The sequence below is a fragment of the Bos javanicus genome, chromosome 10, assembly GCF_032452875.1.
Source record: "Bos javanicus breed banteng chromosome 10, ARS-OSU_banteng_1.0, whole genome shotgun sequence".
In the NCBI taxonomy this organism is placed as follows: Eukaryota; Metazoa; Chordata; class Mammalia; order Artiodactyla; family Bovidae; genus Bos; species Bos javanicus.
Genome location: NC_083877.1, coordinates 87069443 through 87095075, shown reverse-complemented (window position 1 = coordinate 87095075; position 25633 = coordinate 87069443). Strand labels below are relative to the sequence as shown.

The 25633-nt window shown below is 46.7% G+C and overlaps 1 protein-coding gene, 2 long non-coding RNA genes and 1 other non-coding gene across 5 annotated transcripts in view; 2 read left to right on the top strand and 2 right to left on the bottom strand.

Annotated features, from left to right (window-relative positions):
• Positions 1–1137: 1137 nt before the first annotated feature.
• IFT43 (intraflagellar transport 43) overlaps positions 1138–25633 on the bottom strand; it is a 157175-nt gene continuing 132679 nt past the window's right edge. The window contains exon 9 of the mRNA XM_061429535.1: positions 1138–1242. Within this exon, the coding sequence (XP_061285519.1) occupies positions 1153–1242 (90 nt within the window). The 3' untranslated portion in view covers positions 1138–1152. The remainder of the gene's footprint in view (positions 1243–25633) is intronic.
• Positions 5754–8835, bottom strand: LOC133255447 (uncharacterized). The gene is made up of 3 exons (XR_009738944.1): positions 8505–8835; positions 7043–7131; positions 5754–5824 (listed from the first exon to the last, which is right to left on the bottom strand). It is a non-coding gene; the product is annotated as an uncharacterized LOC133255447 (long non-coding RNA).
• On the top strand, positions 7281–7353 carry TRNAW-CCA (transfer RNA tryptophan (anticodon CCA)). Its single transcript has one exon. It is a non-coding gene; the product is annotated as a tRNA-Trp (tRNA).
• LOC133254994 (uncharacterized) lies at positions 8953–18069 on the top strand. Of its 2 annotated transcripts, none has more exons than XR_009738825.1 (3): positions 8953–9398; positions 9543–9593; positions 15485–18069. It is a non-coding gene; the product is annotated as an uncharacterized LOC133254994 (long non-coding RNA). The 2 variants fall into 2 exon arrangements; XR_009738824.1 differs by lacking the exon at positions 15485–18069 and adding an exon at positions 14872–15215.

The following is a 25633-nucleotide window of genomic DNA, read 5'->3' as shown; positions in this document are numbered from 1 at the left end:
ATTTGAGACTCAGAATAACTTCCTGAGATGTCAAATGGCATCATCCCCATTTGGACAGCTGGAGAACATGAGTAAGAAGAGTAACTGGCTTGCTTTAGGCCACACAACTGGTCAATGAAAGACAGAGGAGGACCCAGAGATTTTGATTTCAGATGTCTTTTTTTCCACCAGACCATCAGTTCAGTTTAGTTCAGCCTCTCAGTTGTGTCCGACTCTTGGTGACCCTATGGACTTCAGTACACCAGGCTTCCATGTCCATCGTCAGCTCCTGGAGCTTGCTCAAACTCATGTCCATCGGGTCAGTGATACCATCCAACCATCTCATCCTCTGTTGTCCTTCTCCTCCTGACTTCAATCTTTCCCAGCATCAGGGTCTTTTCTAAAGAGTCAGTTCTTCGCATTAGGTGGCCAAAGTATTGAAGCTTTGGCTTCAGCATGAATATTATTAGCATGAATATTATTCACCTTGCAATGAATATTAGGATTGATTTCCTTTAGGATTGACTGGTTTGATCTCCTTGCAGTCCAAGGGACTCTCAAGAGTCTTCTCTAACACCACAATTCAAAACATCAATTCTTTAGCGTTCAGCTTCCTTTATGGTCCAACTCTCACATCTATACATGACTACTGGAAAAACCATAGCTTTCACTAGATGGACCTTTGTTGGCAAAGTACACCAGACCATAATTCTAATGAATTGTTGCCCCCACCACACTCAACTACACATTTATAGTTGGATCATCATATCTCAGAGTGCAAGGGCTATTGGGTCCAATTCTCTACCTTTATGCACAAACAGCCTTCATGATAACTCCAACACAGAGAGTCCCACAGCCCCTGCTGACACCTTCTGGGGCCAAGGGACTCACCATCTCAGAGGGATGGTTTATTCCATCCTTGTGGAGTGTATTTGCCTTTAGAAAACTCTTTCTCATCTTCCTGGAGCCCAAATATGTGAGGTCCTCTTACCACCACCATGGACTCTTCTGCTGCTCTCAGTATCCACATGGAAGTGGCCCTCTCATTTGAAGGATTTGAAGACCCTTTGTCAGGTTCAACAGGCTCAGTTGCTGTATTGGTCAGGATCACAAGTGACAAAATACTGACCCTAAAGGGAATTTATTCATTCATGAAACCGGCACAATCCAGGATTAGGCATTAGGGGACCCAAGGGTACAAACAGTGTTTTGAGGTGCCTGTCCCCATTTCTCAGCTCTGCCTTCCTCTACACTGACATCGTTCTCAGGTAAGTGCTCCTGATATGGAGGCATCTGGGTAGACTCAGCCTAAATCCCACGAACTCAGTAAATGCCATGAAAAAGAGTTCCCCTTTCCCAAGAATTCCAGAAAAAGCCATGGGTAGGACTGTCTCTGACCGAGCTTGGGTCACATGTCCACCCATTAACCAGTCCCTGTGTCCAGGAAGATGGAGATCTCTGAATGGTCAGGCCCAGGCCATACACCCACCTCCGGGGATTGGCCCCACCTATATGACATGCCTAGTGAGTTGGGGGGAGTCCCTGAAGGAAAATCATGGAGCACTTTACAGAACATGGGAAGATGGAGATTGGCCCCCTGTAGTAGTCATGGTTTCAAGGCCTAGCCATCCTGCTCATTCTCTCTCTGTGCGTTCTCTGGTATGTTTCTTTCCTTGTGGGGTGTAGTTCAGAGAGTAGAACTGAGTCTCCCACAGGTGGTATCATCTGTGAAAAGTGGGTTCCAAATGTGTCCTACCTGACTCCTGGACACTCCACTTCTATCAGACATGCAGGGTCTCATTCGGGACCACACTGCTGTTCTGGTCCCCTGCGCCTGCAGGCAACTAACACACCCCGGTCTTGTACTGCCCTTTGTCCGCCAACCTCCACCTCTTGGTTATCACAATGAGGATTTTAAAAACAAAGGAGTAACACCATTCAAGGCAAACCGTTCAATATCACAGTAATCCAAGTCTATGCCCCAACCAGTAACGCTGAAGAAGCCGAAGTTCTATGAAGACCCACAAGATCTTTTAGAACTAACACCCAAAGAAGATGTCCTTTTCATTATAGGGGACTGGAATGCAAAAGTAGGAAGTCAAGAAACACCTGGAGTAACAGGCAAATTTGGCCTTGGGATACGCAATGAAGCAGGGCAAAGACTAATAGAGTTTTGCCAAGAAAATGCACTGGTCATAACAAACACCCTCTTCCAACAACACAAGAGAAGACTCTACACATGGACATCACCGGATGGTCAACACCAAAATCAGATTGATTATATTCTTTGCAGCCAAAGATGGAGAAGCTCTATACAGTCAGCAAAAACAAGACCAGGAGCCAACTGTGGCTCAGACCATGAACTCCTTATTGCCAAATTCAGACTTAAATTGAAGAAAGTAGGGAAAACCACTAGACCATTCAGGTATGGCCTAAATCAAATCCCTTATGATTAAACAATGGAAGTGAGAAATAGATTTAAGGGCCTAGATCTGATAGATAGAGTGCCTGATGAACTATGGAATGAGGTTCGTGACATTGTACAGGAAACAGGGATCAAGACCATCCTCGTGGAAAAGAAATGCAAAAAAGCAAAATGGCTGTCTGGGGAGGCCTTACAAATAGCTGTGAAAAGAAGAGAAGCGAAAAGCAAAGGAGCAAAAGAAAGATATAAGCATCTAAATGTAGAGTTCCAAAGAGTAGCAAGAAGAGATTAGAAAGCCTTCTTCAGCGATCAATGCAAAGAAATAGAGGAAAATAACAGAATGGGAAAGGCTAGAGATCTCTTCAAGAAAATTAGAGATACCAAGGGAACATTTCATGCAAAGATGGGCACAATAAAGGACAGAAATGGTATGGACCTAACAGAAGCAGAAGATATTAAGAAGAGACGGCAAGAATACACAGAAGAACTGTACAAAAAAGATCTTCACGACCCAGATAATCATGATGGTGTGCTCACTCACCTAGAGCCAGACATCCTGGAATGTGAAGTCAAGTGGGCCTTAGGAAGCATCACTATGAACAAAGCTAGTGGAGGTGATGGAATTCCAGTTGAGCTATTTCAAATTCTGAAAGATGATGCCATGAAAGTGCTGCACTCAATATGCCAGCAAATTTGGAAAACTCAGCAGTGGCCACAGGACTGGAAAAGGTCAGTTTTCATTCCAATCCCAAAGAAAGGCAATGCCAAAGAATGTTCAAACTACTGCACAATTGCACTCATCTCACACGCTAGTAAAGTAATGCTCAAAATTCTCCAAGCCAGGCTTCAGCAATATGTAAACTGTGAACTTCCTGATGTTCAAGCTGGTTTTAGAAAAGGCAGAGGAACCAGAGATCAAATTGCCAATATCTGCTGGATCATGGAAAAAGCAAGAGAGTTCCAGAAAAACATCTATTTCTGCTTTATTGACTATGCCAAAGCCTTTGACTGTGTGGATCACAATAAACTGTGGAAAATTCTGAAAGAGATGGGAATACCAGATCACCTGATCTGCCTCTTGAGAAATTTGTATGCAGGTCAGGAAGCAACAGTTAGAAGTGGACATGGAACAACAGACTGGTTCCAAATAGGAAAAGGAGTACATCAAGGCTGTATATTGTCACCCTGTTTATTTAACTTCTATGCAGAGTACATCATGAGAAACGCTGGACTGAAAGAAATACAAGCTGGAATCAAGATTGCCGGGAGAAATATCAATAACCTCAGATGTGCAGATGACACCACCCTTATGGCAGAAAGTGAAGAGGAACTCAAAAGCCTCTTGATGAAAGTGAAAGAGGAGAGTGAAAAAGTTGGCTTAAAGCTCAACATTCAGAAAACGAAGATCATGGCATCTGGTCCCATCACTTCATGGCAAATAGATGGGGAAACAGTGGAAACAGTGTCAGACTTTATTTTTCTGGGCTCCAAAATCACTGCAGATGGTGACTGCAGCCATGAAATTAAAAGACGCTTACTCCTTGGAAGGAAAGTTATGACCAACCTAGATAGCATATTCAAAAGCAGAGACATTACTTTGCCAACAAAGGTCCGTCTAGTCAAGGTTATGGTTTTTCCTGTGGTCATGTATGAATGTGAGAGTTGGACTGTGAAGAAGGTTGAGCACCAAAGAATGGATGCTTTTGAACTGTGGTGTTGGAGAAGATTCTTGAGAGTCCCTTGGACTGCAAGGAGATCCAACCAGTCCATTCTGAAGGAGATCAGCCTTGGGATTTCTTTGGAAGGAATGATGCTAAAGCTGAAACTCCAGTACTTTGGCCACCTCATGTGAAGAGTTGACTCATTGGAAAAGAGTCTGATGCTAGGAGGGATTGGGGGCAGGAGGAGAAGGGGACGACAGAGAATGCAATGGCTGGGTGGCATCACTGACTCGATGGACGTGAGTCTCGGTGAACTCTGGGAGTTGGTGATGGTAGAGAGGCCTGGCGTGCTGCGATTCATGGGGTCGCAAAGAGTCAGACACGACTGAGCGACTGAACTGAACTGAACTGAACACTATTCAATTAAGCTTAATCATTTCAGCCTCATCATTGCAGTTCATTGGAATCATTTAACAAAAGTTAGTTCTGGCAGTCTGAAACTCTGGTCATACGTTTTTTTATTCTAGTCCCTGTCATATAAAGCTTAGTAGGACAGGATTGAGAGCACAGCCCTATGGCCTCCCTCTAGAGACTTCATCCAGCCTGATCAGTTCAATGATTAGAGCTCTTCAGTGAGACTAACAATAGAACCAATCTCAAAAGATTGTCATGATGATTAAATGAGCTAATATTTGTAAAGCCCTTAGAACAGGACCTAGCACATGGTGAGTAATATGAAGGTGTTGGCTAAACAGACAGCTTGGCCTTGATTAATCAAGAGATATGAACTAGAGCTGTGCTATTATTCAACCCCCATTTTCTGTACCAGGCCCCACGCCTCTTGTGATAGGTTTTATCAAATGCCTTGACATACAAGAATGATATCTCTGCCTTTCCCCTCATCGGTATTATAAAACACAGAAAGTGAGGTTTGGCTGGTATAAACAATGATGACCCCTTGTGACCCACATTCCTTTCTATGAGCTCCAAATCCATCTACTTGATAAGTGTAGTGTTCTAAAACTGGGGACTATCAATCTTTCTGATCAAGAATGTGTGGTACCACCTATTGGAAATTTTGGACAACATGGTATTAGTGTCTCTGTGCTTGGAGTCAAAGTTATACTCAATCAAGAAGAGTAAATTCAGTTTCCTTGAGACCCGAAAAAACAATCCCCAAAGTCAGGACCCTGCCCTTGATCACTCACCAAACCAAGCTAAGCAATAAAGGAAGGTACTTGGATCAGTTAAAAATGCTGTGACCTGCAAGTAACAGAACACACAGACACCACAGCTTGATCGTAAGGATTGGTCTAACCAAGAAGTTCAGAGGTGGCAGGTCTCAGGACTGGTTGAGCATTGGTTAACCATGTATTGACAACCCAGACGCTCTCTGTTCAGTTCTGCCATCCTTAGCTTTTGATGCCTCATAGTTAGAAGGCAATGGCACCCCACTCCAGTACTCTTGCATGGAGAATCCCATGGACAGAGGAGCCTGGTGGGCTGCAATCCATGGGGTCGCTAAGAGTCGGACACGACTGAGCGACTTCACTTTCACTTTCATGCATTGGAGAAGGAAATGGCAACCCACTCCAGTGTTCTTGCCTTGAGAATCCCAGGGACAGGGGAGCCTGGTGGGCTGCCATCTATGGGGTCGCACAGAGTCGGACATGACTGAAGTGACTTACCAGCAGCAGCTGAAGCTCCAGATATCATGGCCTTCAAAGAGGCACAAAGACAGTAGATTCTCTTCCTTTTCCTATGGGGTAATAAAATATATTAGTTACATGGTTTTCCCTAGCTACAAGTAAGGCTAGGAACTGGAGTATCTATATTGTACAGAGAGTGATGGCAAGGGATAAGTGGGTTAGGAATGGCTGCTGGGTAGCCAATAAACAAGGCCTACCATGACTTTCTAAGCAGGATGGTAGCCCTATTTATCCACCACAACACCCCAGAGCCCCTGGAGGAGGGCATGGCAACCCATTCCAGTGTTCTTGCCTTGAGAATCCCCATGGACAGAGGAGCCTGCAGGGCTGCAGTCCATGGGGTCACAAAGAGTCAGACACGACTGAGCAACTAAGCACGGCACAGCACCCCCTAGACCATACGTTAGCACTGGAAGTAACCTTCAATTCGTCTTGTCCAACTTCATCTGGCTACGATAAAACAGAGGCCCAAAGAGAAACAGACTTGTCCAAGGTCACACAGCTAGTTAGTAACTACTTAGTAGCTGAACAGTGTTTTTATACATAAATGAGGATAATAATGTTTTAGTCAAGGCTAGACTCTCTCTCAAAGAGAGAGAGAGTTAGGCTCGTGTAATTCTGAGAGTTGACAGTCTGAAATCTATAGGGCAGGCCAGCAGCCTGGAAATTCAGCTAAGAGTTGATGTTGCAGTTTTGAATTCCGGCTTTTAAGGAGGGCAGCAGGCTGGAAATTCAGGCAGGATCTCTATGTTGCAGTCTTGAGAATTCCTTCAGGAAATTTCGGTCTTGAGATGTTCAACTGATTAGATGTGGCCCATCCACATCGTAGAGGGTAATCTGCTTTACTCAAAGTCTAAGTGCTAATTATATCTTAAAAAAATACCTTCACAGCAACATCTAGACTGGTACTTACCCAAACAACTGGCTGCCAGAGCCTCACCAAGTTGGCACATAAATCAATCATCACACAGTAGCATCTATCCCATAAGGTTGTTATGATGATTAAATGAGTTAATACTTATAAAGCTCTTAGACGTACAGAGTCAGTACTTGAAACTGCGCTAAATAAATAGATGTGTAAATGAACAAACAAACAACTGGGACTTGCACCCAGGTCTTCTAGTACCATGGTTTTCAAACTGTGTTTCCACACTGAAGCCACACGCACAGGGGCATCAGGATGCTATAAACCTTCCCAGCAAACTGTCAGCATCTGCCGGTGTGGAGGAAATGCTTGCTATCTGCCAAACACGACGTGAATGACCAACCTGAGGTAGTTCACATCTTCAGCGCTGGCTCATACTACATTCTTTACAGTGGTCGCAAGAGGTTCAAGAAGCTGGATTTTCAGTGGTTGCTACAATAAAAGTCAAAGCAGAACTGGTCAATCTTATTCCAAAGTCTGAGAAGATGTGCGGTGTCCAACAGGCACATATATCCCATCAGTATGTGATTACAGTTAACAATGAAATAAAATCTTTTTAAGTTTACATTTATGTCAGGACTTCCCTGGTGGTCCAGCGGCTAAGACTCTAGGCTTCCAATGCAGGGGGCCCAGGTTCGATCCCTGGTCAGGGAACTAGATTCCATGTGCCTCAACTAAGAGTCAGCATGGCACAGCTAAAGATCCTACATACTACAATGCAGATGGAAGACCCCACATGCCACAGCTAAGACCAGGCTCAGCCAAATAAATTACAATAACTTTTAACATTTAAGTTTGTGTGTGCCTTTTTTTTTTTTTCCCAAATGGCTAATCAGTTGTGAAAACACAAATGTTTCAGCTATTTAGACCTAACTACTTAAGAAAAACAACTTTTAGGTATTTCTTTTGACCCAGGGGTATCGCCAAAAAAAAAAAAAAAGATCGAGACCCTAAGAGTATAGTGAACCAAGAATGTTTAGGAAACTTTGTTCCTTCTATTTCATTACATTTCTCATGATTGCGCCTAATACTTGTCCACCTCAAACATCCTGAAAGACAGCAGGAAGGGTAAAGAGTTTGGCAAGGCTTCATTTACTCAGTGACTGAAAAAAGCCCTGGGTGGGGGCGTTCCAGGTAAAACCAGGAGCCTGGCAGGTGGGCCAATGGGTCGCCCTGTCTGGCCCTAGAGACAAACCCAAACCGCAGCCCTCTTTTCCTCTGGGGCAGCATCTGGATGCTAAGCCTTGTTCCCCCATCCCCACCTCCGCCAGCCCCCACTGCCAGAGTGAGGCTCAGCTGAATGGCTTCGTTCTTGCTAGAAAGGGCACTGCCATGCAGTCCTGGGGCAAGGGAGGGGAGAGAAGACCCTCCCTAGCCTCCCCAGCTGGGCGGGTACCTTGGAAGAGCCTCAGTGCACAGCACCCCTGCCCTCCCCCCATCTGCTGTTTAACGATGATGGAAGCTGCTGTCAGTGCGCGGCGACAGTAATAAACACTCTTCTTAATAACACAGGGTGTACCTCTTATTAAAATGAATGGACTCCCACAGCGCAGCCTGGGGCTGCACGGCTGGCAGCCAGCCGGGGATGGCAGCCCTCAACTGGAGCAGTTTATCTGCTGTAATTACTGGCAGGACAACACAGTGGGGGCTTCTGGGGGCAGGGTGGGAGTGGGTCCAGGCCTAGACTCAGCTTAGAGTTACAATCACACATTTGGAGATACCCCACACAGACCTCACACCCAAAAGCCCACCTTTCCACGTCCAGGGGTATAAAGACACACCTATCCAGAGTCACATGCACACACCTGGAGTTGACACAGGAACACTTTGATGGGATCTGTGTGCCCACATGGTAAAAGGCAGCAAGAGGGACGGCCGTGTTCTCAGGGGTGGCCCGATACCTCAGGGATGGGTGAGAAATGCGCGCTGTGCTTAGTCGCTCAGTTATGCACAAGTCTTTGCAACCCCACGGACCACAGCCCTGGCAGGCTCCTCTGTCCATGGGGAGTCTCCAGGCAAGAATACTGGAGTGGATGGCCATGCCCTCCTCCAGGGTGAGAAATAGGGCTCTGCAAATAAATAAAGCTCAGGGATCACCCACAGAACTTCAAGGGGTGCAGGAACCAGGTGGTAAGCTGCTTGGCAATGCTCGGGATCAGAGAGATCTACAGAGAACTCCGGGCCTATGACATCACAGTAACATGGGCATGTGCTCTTATGGCACCACGGGAGGCACTTAACAGAATTAGAATTGACCATTTTAAGATTCGTTACTTAAGAGTGCTAAAGGAATGTGTGACTGGACGAGTGAGTGAATTAGTGAAGTAAACACAAGTTCTGCAGGGAATGTGATGAGCGTGAGGACTTTTCTGGGCACATGTACACAGACGCACATGTGAACACACACTCAGGCACAGACACACACACAGAGGCACACAGACACATACACATGTAGATGGACACACACACGGGAACATACAGTCACACATGCACACACCTGCAGACACACACACGTTCACAACTCATATCTGACACGCCCCTTTTTTTGGCTCAACCAGTGCTAGAAACATCAGTCAGTGCTAGAAACACACAGTCAGCTCAGGAAGGTGACCTCAGACCCACCATGAGAGACTCTGCTTTTTAAGATATTTTCCTTTTGAGAAGTGAGAGAAAGGTGTTCTGTGAAGACCCAAGAGAAGGTGAGACAAAGGGACTTGGGGACCCACAGCATTCCTTCCTTGCAGCCCCCAGTTCAGCCCAGCCTGCCCGTGATGCAACTGAAGCCCCATCAAGCAGAGGCCTCGCCCTTCCTTCCACTGAGCCGTGTTGCCCTGTTTTTACAGGGACCTAGACGCCCCTCCAGGACTCTCCACAAGGAGGGGTCTTCCCACAAGGTGAGTGAGTGAGTGTGTGTGTGAAAGTCACTCAGTCAAGTCCAACTGTATAGTCCATGGAATTCTCCAGGCCAGAATACTGGAGTGGGTAGCCTTTCCCTTCTCCAGGGGATCTTCCCAACCCAGGGATCGAACCCAGGTCTCCCGCATCGCAGGCGGATTCTTTGCCAGCTGAGCCGTAAGGGAAGCCTCCCACAAGGTAGTGGTTTCCAACTCCATTCCTCCCCGGCCTTTGCAGGGGTTCCACTGGAGGAGGCCGTGGGGAAACTGAGAGAGAGAGAGAGATGGAGGGACAGAGTGAGGCAGGGAAGGCACGTGTCTGTAGGTAGGTGTGCGTGCTCGAGGAGGGCCAGAATTTCTACTCCCCAGGAGGAGCGAATCTCCTTTTCCATCCTAGTATGAGGCTACACAAAAGAATTTGCCCAAAGGGCTCCGTTCTTTACAAATATACAGAAATTGAAAACCACCAAACTAGCCTGGGAACAACTGTATCTTGCTTATCGCAGTTCAAGCTGGACCTCAGAAGCCATGGAGATGAAGCTTTAACCCATGAGATGCTGATAAAATCAGTCATTTCCGGCTTCTACCAAGCATTTCCTCTGGGCCAGGCCTGGCTGTGCACTTTAGAGAGGCCATCTCATCTAATTCCCACATCAACCCTGTCATCATCTCCACTTCATAAAGGAACAAGTAGATAGGAAGTAACAGTAGCAGGATTCACTCCCAGGCTGCCTGGTCCCAGAACTCAGGTTCTCCATCAGTGTACAGCACTGCCTTTGAAGGTAGCAAGTACGTGAACTTGACCTCAGGAACCAACACTGCAACCCTCAGCATTTTCCAGCTTCTTGGAAGCGATTCCTCACAAATGAGATGCTAGGTGGGAGGCAGCCTCTCACACTAGCCTCCTACAGGTGATCGTGGCTGCTGTAGGGGAGCTGTTCCTACACCTTATAGCCACGGGAGTTCACTGCTTCTGGATTTGGACGACTAGCTTGTATCTGGCCAACTCCAGCTTCCAAGAATAACTACTAAACCTGGACTTAAAAACAATACATACAATCACGGGTGACCCTTGGGAACATTAGACCAAGTGAAATAAACGAGTCACAAACAGAAAACACTGCAGCACCTTTTCTGATCACAACTGTGCGAAACTAGAAATCGATGGTAAGGAGGAAACTAGAAAAGCCACACACATGTGGAGATTAAACACATGCTAGTGAATGACTAATGGGTTACCATTTCCTTCTCCAGGGGATCGTTCCGACTCAGGGATTGAACCTGGCTCTCCCTCTTTGCAGGCAGACTCTTTACCGACTAAGCCACAAGGAAAGCCCTTAATGGGTCAATAAAGAAATTAAAAAATACCTTGAGGCAAATGAAAACAGAAATACAACCTACCAAAACTTATGGAATGCAGTTATAAGAGGAAAGTTAATAGAAATAAAAATGCTTACTTGAAACAAGAAAAATCTCAAACAACCTAACTTTATACAAGGAACCAGAAAAAGAACAAATGAAGCCCTAAGTTAGTAGAGTAAATAAACAAGATCAGAGCAGAAATAAAAAAGAATAAAGAGGAAAAATATAACATCAATAAAACTAAGAGCTGTTTCTTTAAAAAGTTCAATAAAATTGACAAAACTTTAGACTCACTCAGAAAAAAAGAGAAAGGACTCAAAACCAGAAATGAAAGAGGTAACATTACAATTGTTACCACAGACATAGATGATGATCTGCAAGCAATTTTATGCCAACAGATTGGATGACCTAGAAGAAATGGATACATTCTTAGAAACATAAAGCCTTCCAAGACTGAATCAAGAAATAGGAAATCTGAATAAACAAACTACTGGCATGAAGATTGACTCAGTAATCAAAATCCTCCCAATAAACAGAAGTCCAGAACCAGGCAGCTTTGTGGTGAATTCCATCAAAGAGTCGAGAAGAATTAATGCCAATCCTTGTCAAACTCTTCCAAAAGATAGAACAAGAAGGAACACTTACCAATCATTTTATGAGGCCAGCATTATCCAGATGCAGAAACCAGAAAAGGATACCACAAGAAAAGAAAGTCACAGGCCAACATCCTTGATGAATAGGCTTCCCAGGTGACTCAATGATAAAAAATCCACCTGCCAATGTGAGAGACACAAATTTGATCCCTGGGTTGGGAAGACCCCCTGGAGAAGGAAATGGCAACCAACTTCAGTATTCTTGCCCAGAGAATCCCATGGACAGAGGAGCCTGGCAGGCTGCAGTCCCTGGGGCCACAAAAATGTCAGACATGACTTAGCAACTAAACAACAGTCCCTGATGAATAAAGATGGAAAAATTCTCAATAAAATATTAGCAAACCTAATTCAACAATATATTTTAAGGATCATCACCTCAATCAAATGACATTTATTCCAGGAATACAAAGATGGTCCAACATATGTACACACATTATTAATATTCTTATGAATATTATTCAGCCATAAGAAGAATGAAATGTTAACATTTGCAACAACAGGATGGACCCTGATGGCATTATGATAAGGAAAGTGAGTCAGACAAAGACAATACACTCTCAATTATATGTGGAATCCAAAAGAAAAAACCAAGCTCATAGATGCAGAGAACAGACTGGTGGTTGTCAGAGGTGGGGGAGCATGAAAGGGGCAAAAGGAGTCAAAATGTATAAACTTCCAGTTAGAAAACAAGTCGTGGGGAGGTTGATATACAGCCGAGCGACTATAGTAAATAATACTGTATTATACATTTGCAAGTTGCAAAGAGAGTGAATCTTAAAATATCTCAGCACAAGAAGAAAATCTGTAACTGTGTATGATATGGAAATTAACTAAACTTGATTGTCGTGATCATTTCACAGCACATACAAATATTAAATCATTATGCTGTGCATCTGAAACTAATATAAAATTGTATGTCAATTATACCTCAGTAAAGAAAAAGAAGAAAAAAAAAGAAAGTGGTTAAAATGGTTAAGATGTGTATTTTCCCACAAATACAAATGGAATGAAGGGTTTGGAAGAGCTAGGCTAGCAGAAAGTGTCCTCGGAGAGGGCTGCAGGGGATCTAGGTGTCAAGCCTTCAGCATCCGTCTCTGGTCCTCCTGCTGCTACTGCTGCTGCTGCTGCTAAGTCGCCTCAGTCGTGTCCGACTCTGTGCAACCCCATAGACGGCAGCCCACCAGGCTCCCCCGTCCCTGGGATTCTCCAGGCAAGAACACTGGAGTGGGTTGCCATTTCCTTCTCCAGTGCATAAAGGTGAAAAGTCAAAGCGAAGTCGCTCAGCCGTGTCCGACTCCTAGCGATTCCATGGACTGCAGCCTACCAGGCTCCTCTGTCCATGGGATTTTCCAGGCAAGAGTACTGGAGTGGGGTGCCATTGCCTTCTCCAGGTCCTCCTGGTACCACCACCCATCTTGAGCCTTCCCACACTCCCCAGATGTTGAACAGGTCAGTCTTCAGCTGAGGGTGGCCCTGCAGCAACCTCTCCAAAAATTAACCCCTTGCTCCCCTTTTCCTCCTCCTCTTTTCCCTTCTCCCCCTCCCCATGGTTTGCCCTCCTGACCTGAGCCACAGCTACAAACAGCTGGGATGCTCCTCTGGTTCCTCTGGTTCCATGTTTCCACTGTGCTTAACTTGGCTCCAACTATGGGAACCACAGTGAAAGAGGAGAGTGAAAAATGTGGCTTAAAACTCAACATCCAGAAAACTAAGATCATGGCATCAGGTCCCATCACTTCATGGCAATAGATGGGAAAACAATGGAAACAGTGAGAGGCTTTATTTTGGGGGACTCCCAAATCACTGCAGATGGTGACTGCAGCCATGAAATTAAAAGACGCTTGCTCCTTGGAAGAAAAGCTATGACCAACCTAGACAGCATATTAAAAAGCAGAGACATTACCAACAAAGGTCCATCCAGTCAAAGCTATGGTTTTTCCAGTGGTCATGTATGGATGGGAGAAGGCAATGGCAACCCACTCCAATACTCTTGCCTGGCAAATCCCATGGACGGAGGAGCCTGGTAGGCTGCAGTCCATGGGGTTGAAAAGAGTCGGACACGACTGAGTGACTTCACTTTCACTCTCATGTGTTGGAGAAGGAAAAGGCAACCCACTCCAGTATTCTTGCCTGGAGAATCCCAAGGATGGGGGAGCCTGGTGGGCTGACGTCTATGGGGTCACACAGGTCGGACACGACTGAAGCGACTTAGCAGCAACAGCATGTATGGATGTGAGAGTTGGACTATAAAGAAAGCTGAGCACCAAAGAATTGACACTTTTGAACTGTGGTGTTGGAGAAGACTCTTGATGGTCCCTGAGACTGCAAGGAGACCCAACGAGTTAATCTTAAAGAAAATCAGGATTTCCCTAAATATTCATTGGATGGACCGATGCTGAAGCTGAAACTCCAATACTTTGGCCACCTGATGGGAAGAATTGACTCACTGGAAAATACCTTGATGCTGGGAAAGACTGAAGGCAGGAGGAGAAGGGGACGACAGAGGATGAGATGGTTGGATGGCATCACTGACTCAATGGACAAAAGTTTGGGTAAATTCTGGGAGTTGGTAATGGACAGGGAGGCCTGGTGTGTTGCAGTCCACGGGGTCACAAAGAGTTGGACACGACTGAGTGACTGAACTGAACTGAACTGATGGGAACCACCAAGTTAAAGCAGAGCCAGTTCAAAACTGCATTTACCACCACAGTTCAGGTGGTTCTAGGACCAGCTTTTGATGGTGGGTGAAGAGGAGGCAGGGTCTAGAATTTAATGATCATAAAATGACATGCCTTTGGTGCACACCATGTGAAAAGGGTTTCACAATCATTGTTTCCTTTCATGTTCACCACAAAGCTATGGTGGTAGTGTGAGCCCATTTTACAGATGAGGAAACTGAAGCTCTGCGTGATTATACAAATTGCCCAAGGTCCCAAGCTTTTAATCACTGAGCTATGCTGCTTCTGGTGGAATCCAGACACCTCTTCCCCTCCCATGAGGAAAGAGGATGGCAAGTGCCTTCTCTTGGGATGAAGGATAGGGACTGTAATGACTTCCGTCATGCCTTTGGGCAGCTGTGATGACAGGAGTGAGAAAGTGGCTGGGCAACACCCACTGTCGAGGCCTCCAGTGACTAAGCTCATCAGACTCTGGGTCTAAAGACGTCTAATGAACAGGCTGGCCACTGGGCCACCCGTGGTGGGGCCCTGCAGGTGAGGCGTTCAATAAACCCCACTTTGGGCCCCTCCAAAATTTGTGTCCAGGTGTTCTCAAGGGAAACCTTAAATGGAACAGGAAGCTGTGAAGAAGGGCGTGGTGCAGAAGGGGCAGTCTCACCTGATTTGTGTTGGCAGTGATGACATCACCATTGGCAGTGATGACAACACCATTGGCAGTGATGACATCACCATTGGCAGTGATGACATCACTACTGGCAGTGATGACAATAATAACCAAAGCACCACTGTTTGCGTACCCACCATGAACCAGGCACTTGCTCTGATCGTCTGCATCCTTGTTACTAAAATCACCTGGAAGCTAATTACAAATAAAGGCACTCAGGCCCTACCCAAGCCTTGCTGAGTTAGAATCTCCATTTTTCACAAGGTCCTCAGGTGATTCACAGGCACTGCCTCACACCTTGTCTTATTCAGTCCTTAGTGCCATGTTCCCAAGAAATTATGTTTTTTCTGTTCAGATTTTACAGATGAGGGAACTGAAGCCCAGGGGGGTGAATTTCATTGTCCAGGGACAAGAGGAGGAAAGAGTTGGAATCTGACCCTGTGGACAATGTGACTTCAAACCTATGAAAGAGGCAAAGGGAAGTTTATGAGCCGTTCTCTGATTTTGGGCTTTTGATTCTTGTCTTTTAACCAGGCTGCCCCCCAGAAGGACACAGGAGGCTCCCTGCAAGCAGGAGGAGTTACTCGAGGCCTGCTCTGGACCTCAGCCTTGCCCCTTTCTCCTGCACCCCAAGTGGGGCTTCCCTGAACTTGGGCACAGCAGCCCCTTGAGGGAGGCACTTGGGAGGGCAGTGCTCAGAGGGAAACAAGGATGCTCTCTCACCTGCTGCTCCAGCTTGGTCCTCCTGACACTCATAGGCAGCCAAAGACATTCTCTCCCCTGCCCAGGAATGTGGCGCCCACTCCCTCCTTCGGGAACCCCACGAAGCCACGCGGCCTATGCCAGCAGCATCTTGGCCTGTGGGGCTGTGGCCCACGCCGTGTCTCATTCCAAACTCCTCAATCTCTCCCATTAGCTGAGATTGCAGGTTCAGAGCACAAACATCGCCACCTGTCACTGCAGCCGCAACTCCTCCGCCAGCCGGGAATGGTCTCGTCTCCTTCAATCCATCACGGAGGGTTTCTATCGCTCTCCCTCTGTGAGCCCTTCCCCCAGCGCCTGGCCCAGGGGAGTTGCTTCACTGCCAGGTGGGAGGAGAGAGGTGGCAGGAAGCCCAGGGCAGGGACCTCTCAGGCCCTGAGCCTGGTAGTACCTGGAGAACCCAGCCCCGACCAGAGAGCACACCTGCTTCAGACCCAGAGGAAACAAATGAGGTGGCGGGAACAGAGGGGTTAGTTGCTCAGTCGTGTCCGACTCTGCAACCCCATGGACTGTAGCCAGCCAGGCTCCTCTGTCCATGGGGATTCTCCAGGCCAGAATACTGGAGTGGGTTGCTATGCCTTCCTTCAGGGGATCTTCCTGATCCAGGGATTGAACCTGAGTCTCCTGCATTGCAGGCAGACTCTTTACCATCTGAGCCACCAGCGAAGCCCCCAGCAGGAGCAGAGGGCTTCCCTAACACTCCCCAGGCATGGGATGTACACTTGCTGCCCTTGGAGATGAAGTCACTGTAATCTGGGGGCCTCATCCCTGGGCTTTCTGACTCCGGGTATCTGGGGCAGAGCCTGAGAACCTGCATTTTTTAACAGAGCTGCTCCATGTGATTCTGAGGCCATAGGTCCCCGGATCCCAACGTTGAGCAACTTGGTTGATGGAGCCTCTTATCAGTAGGTTAGGCCGGATGGTGCTGTTGTAACAAACAACCCCCACACCCTCAGGGGCTTAATACTATAACAATTCATTTCTTGCATCTCCATGCCCAAAGCTAGCTGGCTGGAGGTTTCTTTCACTGAGGTTATTCAGAAACCCATCTGAGGAAACTCGTCTAGACCAGATTTCTGTGATTGCGGTGAGGAGCACAGCTGGGGGGTCCAGCGGACAAGTGCTCAAGCCTGAAAGCGACACAGAGCACTCCTGCCCACAACCCACTGGCCAGAACTAATGCTAGCTAGCACCCTGCCCAGCTTTGAGAGGATGGGGAGAAGTAACCACCCCCTGCCACGTGTGCCAGGGGAGAGAGAGAGGAGTGGGATACGGGGGAACCGTCTGGGCATTCCCCCTGGACGGCACTGAGGCTGAAAGCCCAGCCCCTGCCTCTGACGCCTGACCCACTGGCTGCAGCCCAGAAGACACGAAGGAAAGCACGAGGTGAGTGCCTGGGCCTGCCATCTGTTTCCATGGCACTTAGTCTTTGCCAAAGTTTAGTCACATGCGTTATTGCATCAATGATTCTTACTGCAGCAGAATTATTTATACATGTATATTATTTGTTATGTTGTGTGTGTGTAAGTGTGTGTGTGTGTTAGTTGCTCAGCTGTGTCTGACTCTGTGCAATCCCATGGACTGTAGCCCGCCAGGCTTCCCTGTCCATGGAATTCTCCAGGCAAGAACATTGGAGTGGGTTGCCATGCCCTTCTCCCATTTGTTACAGGTTACATCATTTCTCTTAGCTTTCAGAGCAGTTGAGCCTATAACCCTTGAGGCCACAGTTAGTTACAGGGGAGGACTGAGGTTAGTGCCCAGGTGTTTGGGCTCCTAGGCCAGGGCCCTTCTGATCAGGCTCAGGCCAAAGCAGAGCCAGGGCAGGCTGGTCCCATGAACTTCAGGCTTGTTGGTTTGGGCTGGGCTTCCCTCAGTGGACGGGGTCCTCTGCCCTTGGAAGTCTCACATTAGGTCTGCAAGGGTCCAACTCCGCTCTCCTACCACTATGATGCTGCTGTCAGCCCCAGAGCTAACCAACTTTCTTTCTCTGCCATCTGCTGGGAAAAGGGAGACTCCATCAGCCCCTGCCACCAGCAGTCTCCCTAATAATATTTAGGCCCACCTCTCCAAGCCTGGGGCTTCCCTCATAGCTCAGTTGGTAAAGAATCTGCCTGCAATGTAGGAGACCCTGGTTTGATTCCTAGGTTGGAAGATCTCCTGGAGAAGGGATAGGCTACCTACTCCAGTATTCTTGGGCTTCCCTTGTGGCTCAGCTGGTAAAGAATCCACCTGCAATGCAGGAGACCTGAGTTTGATCCCTGGGTTGGGAAGATCCACTGGAGAAGGGAAAGGCTACCCACTCCAGTGTTCTGGCCTGGAGAATTCCATGGATACAGTCCATGGGGTCACAAAGAGTCTGACACAAGCGACTTTCACTTTTCACTTTCACTCCAAGCCTGGCAGACAACACGTGCCAGGATTCAAATTTAAGGGTGATGGGGAACTCGCAAGTGAGGGGTGTATCTGAGACTAGGTAGGTTTTTCTGTGGGAAGTCAGGGCAGGAGTTTGGAGGCAGGAAGACTTGTCCAGTCATTTTTGGGAAATTGAGGAGATGAAAAAATTAGTCTAATCAAACTCTTATTTTACTGCCTAGCTATGAAATCCCAACTAGAAAAGGCCAATAGAAATAGGAAAATCTGGTTACACAGTCCACATTCTCAAATATTCCCAGGGCCCCAGGAAACCGTGGAGGCCCACAGAGGTCCTGAGGCTGTCTTCAGGCAGGGCTGAGTGCTCGCCACAGCCAGTGCAGCAAAGCAACTCTAAGTACTGAAATGTGGCCACTTCTGTACTTTTCATCTTAAAATAGGTTTGTGCCGCCTCATATATGCCTTTTATTTTCTCCTAAGAAAAATACAACATGGGGGCTCAGGGGTTCCCAGATCCCCTGAGAGACTGTGTGCTGTCACTGAGCCACTCCACGACCTTCAACCCATAACTCATTTTCCTCTGCCTCATCGTTTTGCACCCACTCTCAGCCCAGATAGTCAAGGGTGGGGTGGAGAAGAATGAGCCTGGGCCCGCTGACCCTCCGCTGGGGTATACCTATGGGGTGTATGGCCTCAGATCATGAAACTTCACAGAGACTGGGAGTTGGGGGACAGGGGGAATGGGATAATTTTCAAGTTCAAAGACCTGGGACGGAGTTCCTGGCTCAATGATTTCCTATCTATGTGGTCTTGATAAATCTCTTATTCTTACTAACTTCCTTATCCATAAGATAGGACAATAATAACTGTCTGCTTTCTAAGACTTCAGTTCATTCCTCCAACAAATATTTATTGAGCAGGTGCAGCAGTTGGTGGGGGTGGGAGGGAGTGGACAGTAACCAAGGGCACCAAGGAGGTGCTTACCGTGGAGGTAAGTGCCATGAAAGAGGCAATCAGGATGGTGAGATAAAGGGTAACAAGGTGAGGCTGGGAGACGGCTATTTAGACTAGGAGATCAGAGAATGTCTCTCTGAGGAGGTGGCATTTGATCTCAGACAAAAGTGCATGTGAAGACCTGGGGCAGTGCATTCAGACTGAGGGAAGTGCAAAGGCCCTGTGGTAGAAAAGGGCTTGTCAGGCTGGCAGGCACTGGGGCAGTGTTCTGGGAGAAGACAAAGTACTCAGTGAGGCCAGCCCTGGGAGAAAAGTGAGCTCCAATGCAGGCCACAATGAACAAGGCCTAGGGACTAGTAGGTGGAAGTCCAGATGCCGGGAGCCGGCATATTGCATATTGAGTGCATATTGCATATTGAGTGCAGCACTTTTCAGGATCTGGAATAGCTCAACTGAAAATTCTATCACTGCTGGTAGCCAGCGTGAGGAACTCCGCCCATGACAAAGGTCATGAGGAAGGAGGCTCGGCATACGCAAAGGCGGGATCGAGCTTCAGGAATCCCCCTGGAAATTCTCGAGCATATACCCCCAAAACCAGAGTCTGCCTACTTTCTGCTTTGTGCTTTCACCTACACCTCTGACTTTACGGGGGGCTGTCCCCCACTACCTCTCTGAAAAAAGTTAGCTTACAGCTCCAGTTAATAATTCCTGGGTGTGACAGTGTTTATCCTGCTTTGTGATTTCTCCCCTCAGACCTGTCCTTGCCTTGTAGCTGCCCCAGGGGAACCAGAAGTGGTTAGGCAGCTAGCTAGACTGCCCTGGGATCAGAGAAGCCTTCCCACCTCACCTGGGCAAGCTCAGGCACTCAGTTGGCCTGGCTCATAGGAGGGGAACAGCTCATGACCTCTCAGGCCCAGACAATGGGAAGGGCTGGTGTGCTCACTCCTGGCCAGGTGGACCTGGATGAATCCTCCCAGGAGACGCCTGGGCACCCACTCAGCAGCCCTATTTCTGCCCTCCAGTCTACACACACAGAGGAAGAGTGACCTCTAGTGATGGATGCCTGGCAGAGAGCTCAGGTGCCCAGCTGGCTGCCACCAGGCCCTGCTTCAGAGCCCAGAGTGGGCAAAGGTGGGGCAAGACTTCGTGGGAACCAAGGAAGCCAGGGCAACTGCAGACCCAGAGCACAGGCTGTTCTCTGAGGGGTGAGAAACAGCCTCGCGTGCTGGCCAGGGCACTCAGCTGGGCTAGGGAGCCCTAAACAGAACCCAAGGCTGGGTGACCTAGGGGTCTGAAAGTCCCCCAGCCTCGGTTTCCCCTTCTAGGCTGTCCAAGATTCCCATGAGTCTCCTATTAAGACTCTACAGTAGGTATTGGTCTCTTCATTTTAGAGATGAAGACATGGAGGCACATATGGGGAAAGTACCAGAGCCAAGATTCAAGTCAAGATCAGTGTCATCCAAAGCCCACCCCTTTCTATTGTGCCTCACCCTCCCTCAGCCTGGACCTCACCAGGGGACTTCTCAGGACACTGGTGAGCTCCGGGGCATGGTCAGCCCTCTGGGCACCCATCTGGGGCTGCATAGTATGGGAGGCAGAGACAAGTCAGTGTGCATGAGCAGGAAGCCCGTGTGGGCAGGGTACTTGTGGGTGCAGGACCCCTGTGTATTCAGGGTCCACGCATGTGTGCAGGCTGTGTGTGCAGGAGATGGCTTGTCCAGCAAGCCCTGGGCCTTCCCAGGTCTACCACGCATCCTCCTTTTATTCTTACCCAGGAACTAGCTGAAACCCCCATCTCAGGATTGAGGGCAGGGGTGGGAGGTAGACTCTGAGGCTCCCCTCTATTGTGTCTTCCTGTTCATTTGCATTTCCATCCACACAGTTGAAGAACTTGACAGGAAGACCCTCAAAGGTCCTGATGTCTGAGTCTTCTCTACAACATCCAGCTTCAGGAGGGATGCCTCCAATGGCAGAGACCCACTGCCTCCATCACCATATCCCATTCCAATCTGTAGCATCCATTAGTCACAGAAAATTCCTCTTTATGCTAAGCTGTCATCTGCCTCCAATGAACTTTGAACTATCAAGTCTGGCTTTCTTCCTAGAGTCATATGAGATAACTCCATGGAGCCTTCTTACGATATCTTTGATGATTAAAAACTCTTCTAAGAGAGCTCCTGCAACTTGCAGAGGGATTCCCTCTGGTTATTGCATGAGAACTGGTCAGAACATGTGTGAGAAGCTACTAGAGGTTGAGAAAGAACCACTGCAAAGCAGTAAGTCCAACAGCTTCTCAACTTCACACCCAACTGGAACTAGTTTGTGTTCCTGCCAGCCCCAATGGAAAGACCTCATAATAAACTGGGCGTGGGGTAAAATCCCTGGAAGTGGGGACATGTTAGATCTAGATGACAGACTATTCTGGATCAGCATAATAAAGCACAGAAGTGATGACACCTCCTGGATGAATGATTGCAGGGAAGAAAAGGGGAGTTGAAGACCAGGGTCAGGGCTTGAAGTATATCTTCCTGTTCACTACACACCTTTTTTCACTGTTTGGAATTTTTTTTTTTTTTTTTTGGCTTTGTCCACCTCACAAAGCCTCCAAAAATTATGAGCAGCACAGCCTATATTTCTTCCGAGGCTTGGAATTTTTACTGTGTGTATATATTCCTTTTAAAATACTTTTTTTTTTAAAGAGGGCAGGCTCTGGAGTCAGACTGTTTGAGAATCTGGCTCCCTCTCTTGTAAGCTGGTTAAACTCAGGCAAATCACTGAAACCCTCCAAGCCTTGGGTTTCTCGTGGATGAACTGAATTTTGTCCTTTTGTTTCAGGTGACCATGACCATCCCTCAGTTCCAGAGATGGGCATATTACTATGATCTTAGGTGGTGGGGTCTCTAGGGTGATTAGATCATGAGGATGGAGCCCTCAGGAATGCAGTTAGTGCCCTATATAAGAGCCCCTGGATTTGAAAAAAAAAAAAAAAACTGAAAAAGAAGAGATACATGTATATGAATAACCGAATCACTTTGTGGTACACCTGAAACTAACACAACATTATTAATAAACTGTTCCAATATAAAATAAAAAGTTAAAAAATTAAACTCTTCTGCAGGGAAGATCTAAATAGACATTTCTCCAAAGAAGACATACAGATGGCCAACAGACACATGAAAAGATGTTCCATATTGCTAATTATAAGAGAAATGCAAATAAAAATTACAATGAGAATTATACTCCAATAAAAAAAAAACACAATAAGGGGTCACCTCACACCAGTTAAAATGGCCATCATCCAAAAGTCTGCAAATAATTAATGCTGGAGAGGGTGTGGTGAAAAGGGAACTCTCCTACACTATTGGGAATGTAAATTGGTGCTGCCACTATGGAGAATAGTATGGAGGTTCCTTAAAAAACTACAAATAGGGTTACTGTATGATCCAGCAATTCCACTCCTGAGATATATATGCAGAAAAGACCTGACCACCAATTCAAAAAGATACATGAACCCCAGTGTTCAGAGTAGCACCATGTACAATAACTAAGACATGGAAACAACCTAAATACCCACTGATGGCTTCCCTGGTGGCTCAGATGGTAAAGCATCTGCCTGCAACGCAGGGGACTCTGGTTTGTTCCCTGGGTTGGGAAGGAAATGGCAACCCATTCCAGTACTCTTGCCTGGAAAATCCCATGGACACAGGAGGCTGGTAGGCTACAGTCCATGGGGTTGCAGAGTCGGACATGATATCTATCCATTGATAGATGAGTGGATAAAGAAGATGTGGCATATACATACAATGGAATACTACTCAGCCACAGGAAAGAGTGAAATAATGCCATTTGCAGCAGCATGGATGAACCTAGAGATTATCATACCAAGTAAGTCAAAGATAAAGGCCATATATCACTTATATGTGGGATCTAAAAACATTATACAAGTGAACTTCTTTATAAAATAGAAATAGATTCACTGTCACAGAAAACAAACGAATGGTTATGAAACGGGAAAGAGGGGAGATAAATTAGGATTGACAAATTCTGATTAACAGATATATACTACTATATATAAAATAAACAACAGGGATCTACTGTATAGCACACAGAAGTACATTTAATATCTTTTAATAACCTATAATGGAAAAGAACCTGAAGTGGTACTCCTGAAACTAGCACAGCATTGTAAATCAACTAAAGTTTAATAAATAAAATAAAAATGAAAACATGGAGAAGAAATGAAGACGATTCTCTTCTGCAAGAAAAATAGTCTGGGTTCCTTTGAGCATTTCTAATTGTCTAGCTTCTCTCCCACTCTGGCCGCCTCCTGACAACTTGTCTCTTCAGAAGCAAGTCAAACACGTTGGGAAACTGTATGTGAAAAGGACTCTTTATGGTAAAGAAGCTTGGGCAAGAAAAAAACCCATGAACATAACCCAATTTTACTATATATGCTGTACGTTCCTACAAAATAGGAGGAAAGATCGGAATCAATCAGTTTAGAAAGAGCAGAAATAGTATAGTTTCTTGTTTATGTTGATTCAACAGCCATCCTAGAGCTATCAACAAAAACCCATATATTTAGTCAATATATAGTTGCTTAATGAAACCAGAAGGTAGACGAGAAGAAGAGAGAAACATACCATCGCCTTATTTTCCCCACCCCGTCTCCCTGCCATCAACCACTGGGCCCTAGAACATACCTTCAATTCAATAAATATTTACAGAGAACTTGGAGGCCTCAGAGCTCTGGCTCACCTTCCTGTTGGGGAATAAATCCTTTTTGTTTGCTTTGTTTTGGCTGCACTGGGTCTTCGTTGCTGTGCTCAGGTTCTTTGTTACGGCACGGTGCCCTGCAGCATGTGGGGTCTTAGTTCCCCAAGCAGGGACTGAACTCACGTTCCTTGCACTGGAAGGCAGATTCTTCACCACTGGATCACCAAGCAAGTCCATGGGAATAAGTTCTTGAATTGTCCTTATGTGAAGTGACCAGATACTCAGAGTGGAAAAGAAGCCATTGTGTGAGTGATAGAAAATTTTTTTTAAAAGGAAAATTTTTTTCTTCCAACTTGACACCTGTATCCCAGTTCCCTTCTGAGGAACTGTTTCTCCTCCAGTCTCAGCCCTCTGCAGCCCCAACTCAGAGCTGGTAATCTAGTCCAGAGCCAATTCCAGCTTCTGTCATCCTGTTCCCCCAGCTGATTTATAAACAGGGACCTGCCTCAGTCAAAGCCAATGGGACACAACGAGTCTATTATTTCGGGGAATCTGAAAAGAGGCTCCTCTAGATAGATCTGAGGACCTAGCGTGTGAGATGAGTGCAATTATGCGGCAGTTTGAACATTCTTTGGCATTGCCTTTCTTTGGGATTGGAATGAAAATTGACCTTTTCCAATCCTGTGGCCACTGCTAAGTTTTCCAAATTTGCTGGCATATTGAGCGCAGCACTTTCACAGCATCATCTTTCAGGATTTGAAATAGCTCAACTGGCATTCCATCACCTCCACTAGCTTTATTCGTAGTGATGCTTCCTAAGGCCCACTTGACTTCACATTCCAGGATGTCTGGCTCTAGGTGAGTGATCACACCATTGTGATTATCTGGGTCATGAAGATCTTTTTTGTACAGTTCTTCTGTGTATTCTTGCCGTCTCTTCTTAATATCTTCTGCTTCTGTTAGGTCCATACCATTTCTGTCCTTTATTGAGACTCTTGAGAGTCCCTTGGACTGCAAGAAGACCCAACTAGTCTATCCTAAAGGAGATCAGGCCTGGGTGCTCATTGGAAGGACTGATGTTGAAGCTGAAATTCCAATATTTTGGCCACCTGATGCGAAGAGCTGACTCATTTGAAAAGACCCTGATGCTGGGAAAGATTAAGGGCGGGAGGAGAAGGGGACAACAGAGAATGAGCTGGTTGGATGGCATCACCAACTCAATGGACATGCGTTTGGGTAAACTCTGGGAGTTGGTGATGGACAGGGAGGCCTGGCGTGCTGCGGTTCATGGGGTTGCAGAGTTGGACACAACTGAGCGATTGAATTGAACTGAAAATCTGGAGCTGCTGCAGCTATCTTGTAACGATGAAGTGAACAGGCTGTAACATATTTAAAAATGTAAAAATGAACGCACTGATTTTTCCCCAGAAGGCTCTTGCTGTCCTGCCTCTGTATGTTTAGGTTTATATGGTATGGGGGACAATCTCTGCTCCCTCCATCTAGCCCATCTTCCCTCACAGCCATCCACCTGGATCTCTGAGCTCCCAGACTTGGTATACATTCCAGGGTCACTGCCTTCTGCATTACCATTCTCTGTAGACACTTTCTTCCCATGGTGCCCAAGAACACTAGATCCCTTCGATGTCCACAACCAGAGTTTCTAGATCAAAAGTCAGCACCCACACCTGACCAGCCTGGCTGGAATGGCTCAGTTAATGAGACCAGGGATTTGCCACCTCTGCTTTCTGGAAAAATCTGGAAAATGTTTTGCCTACGAAGGGTGCTGGGTCTTGATTGAACACACACACACACAAAAAAAAACCATGAGCATGGTCCTGGCTCCTAAGTGAGGAGAATCACCCTTAAAGGGTCAGTTGCACA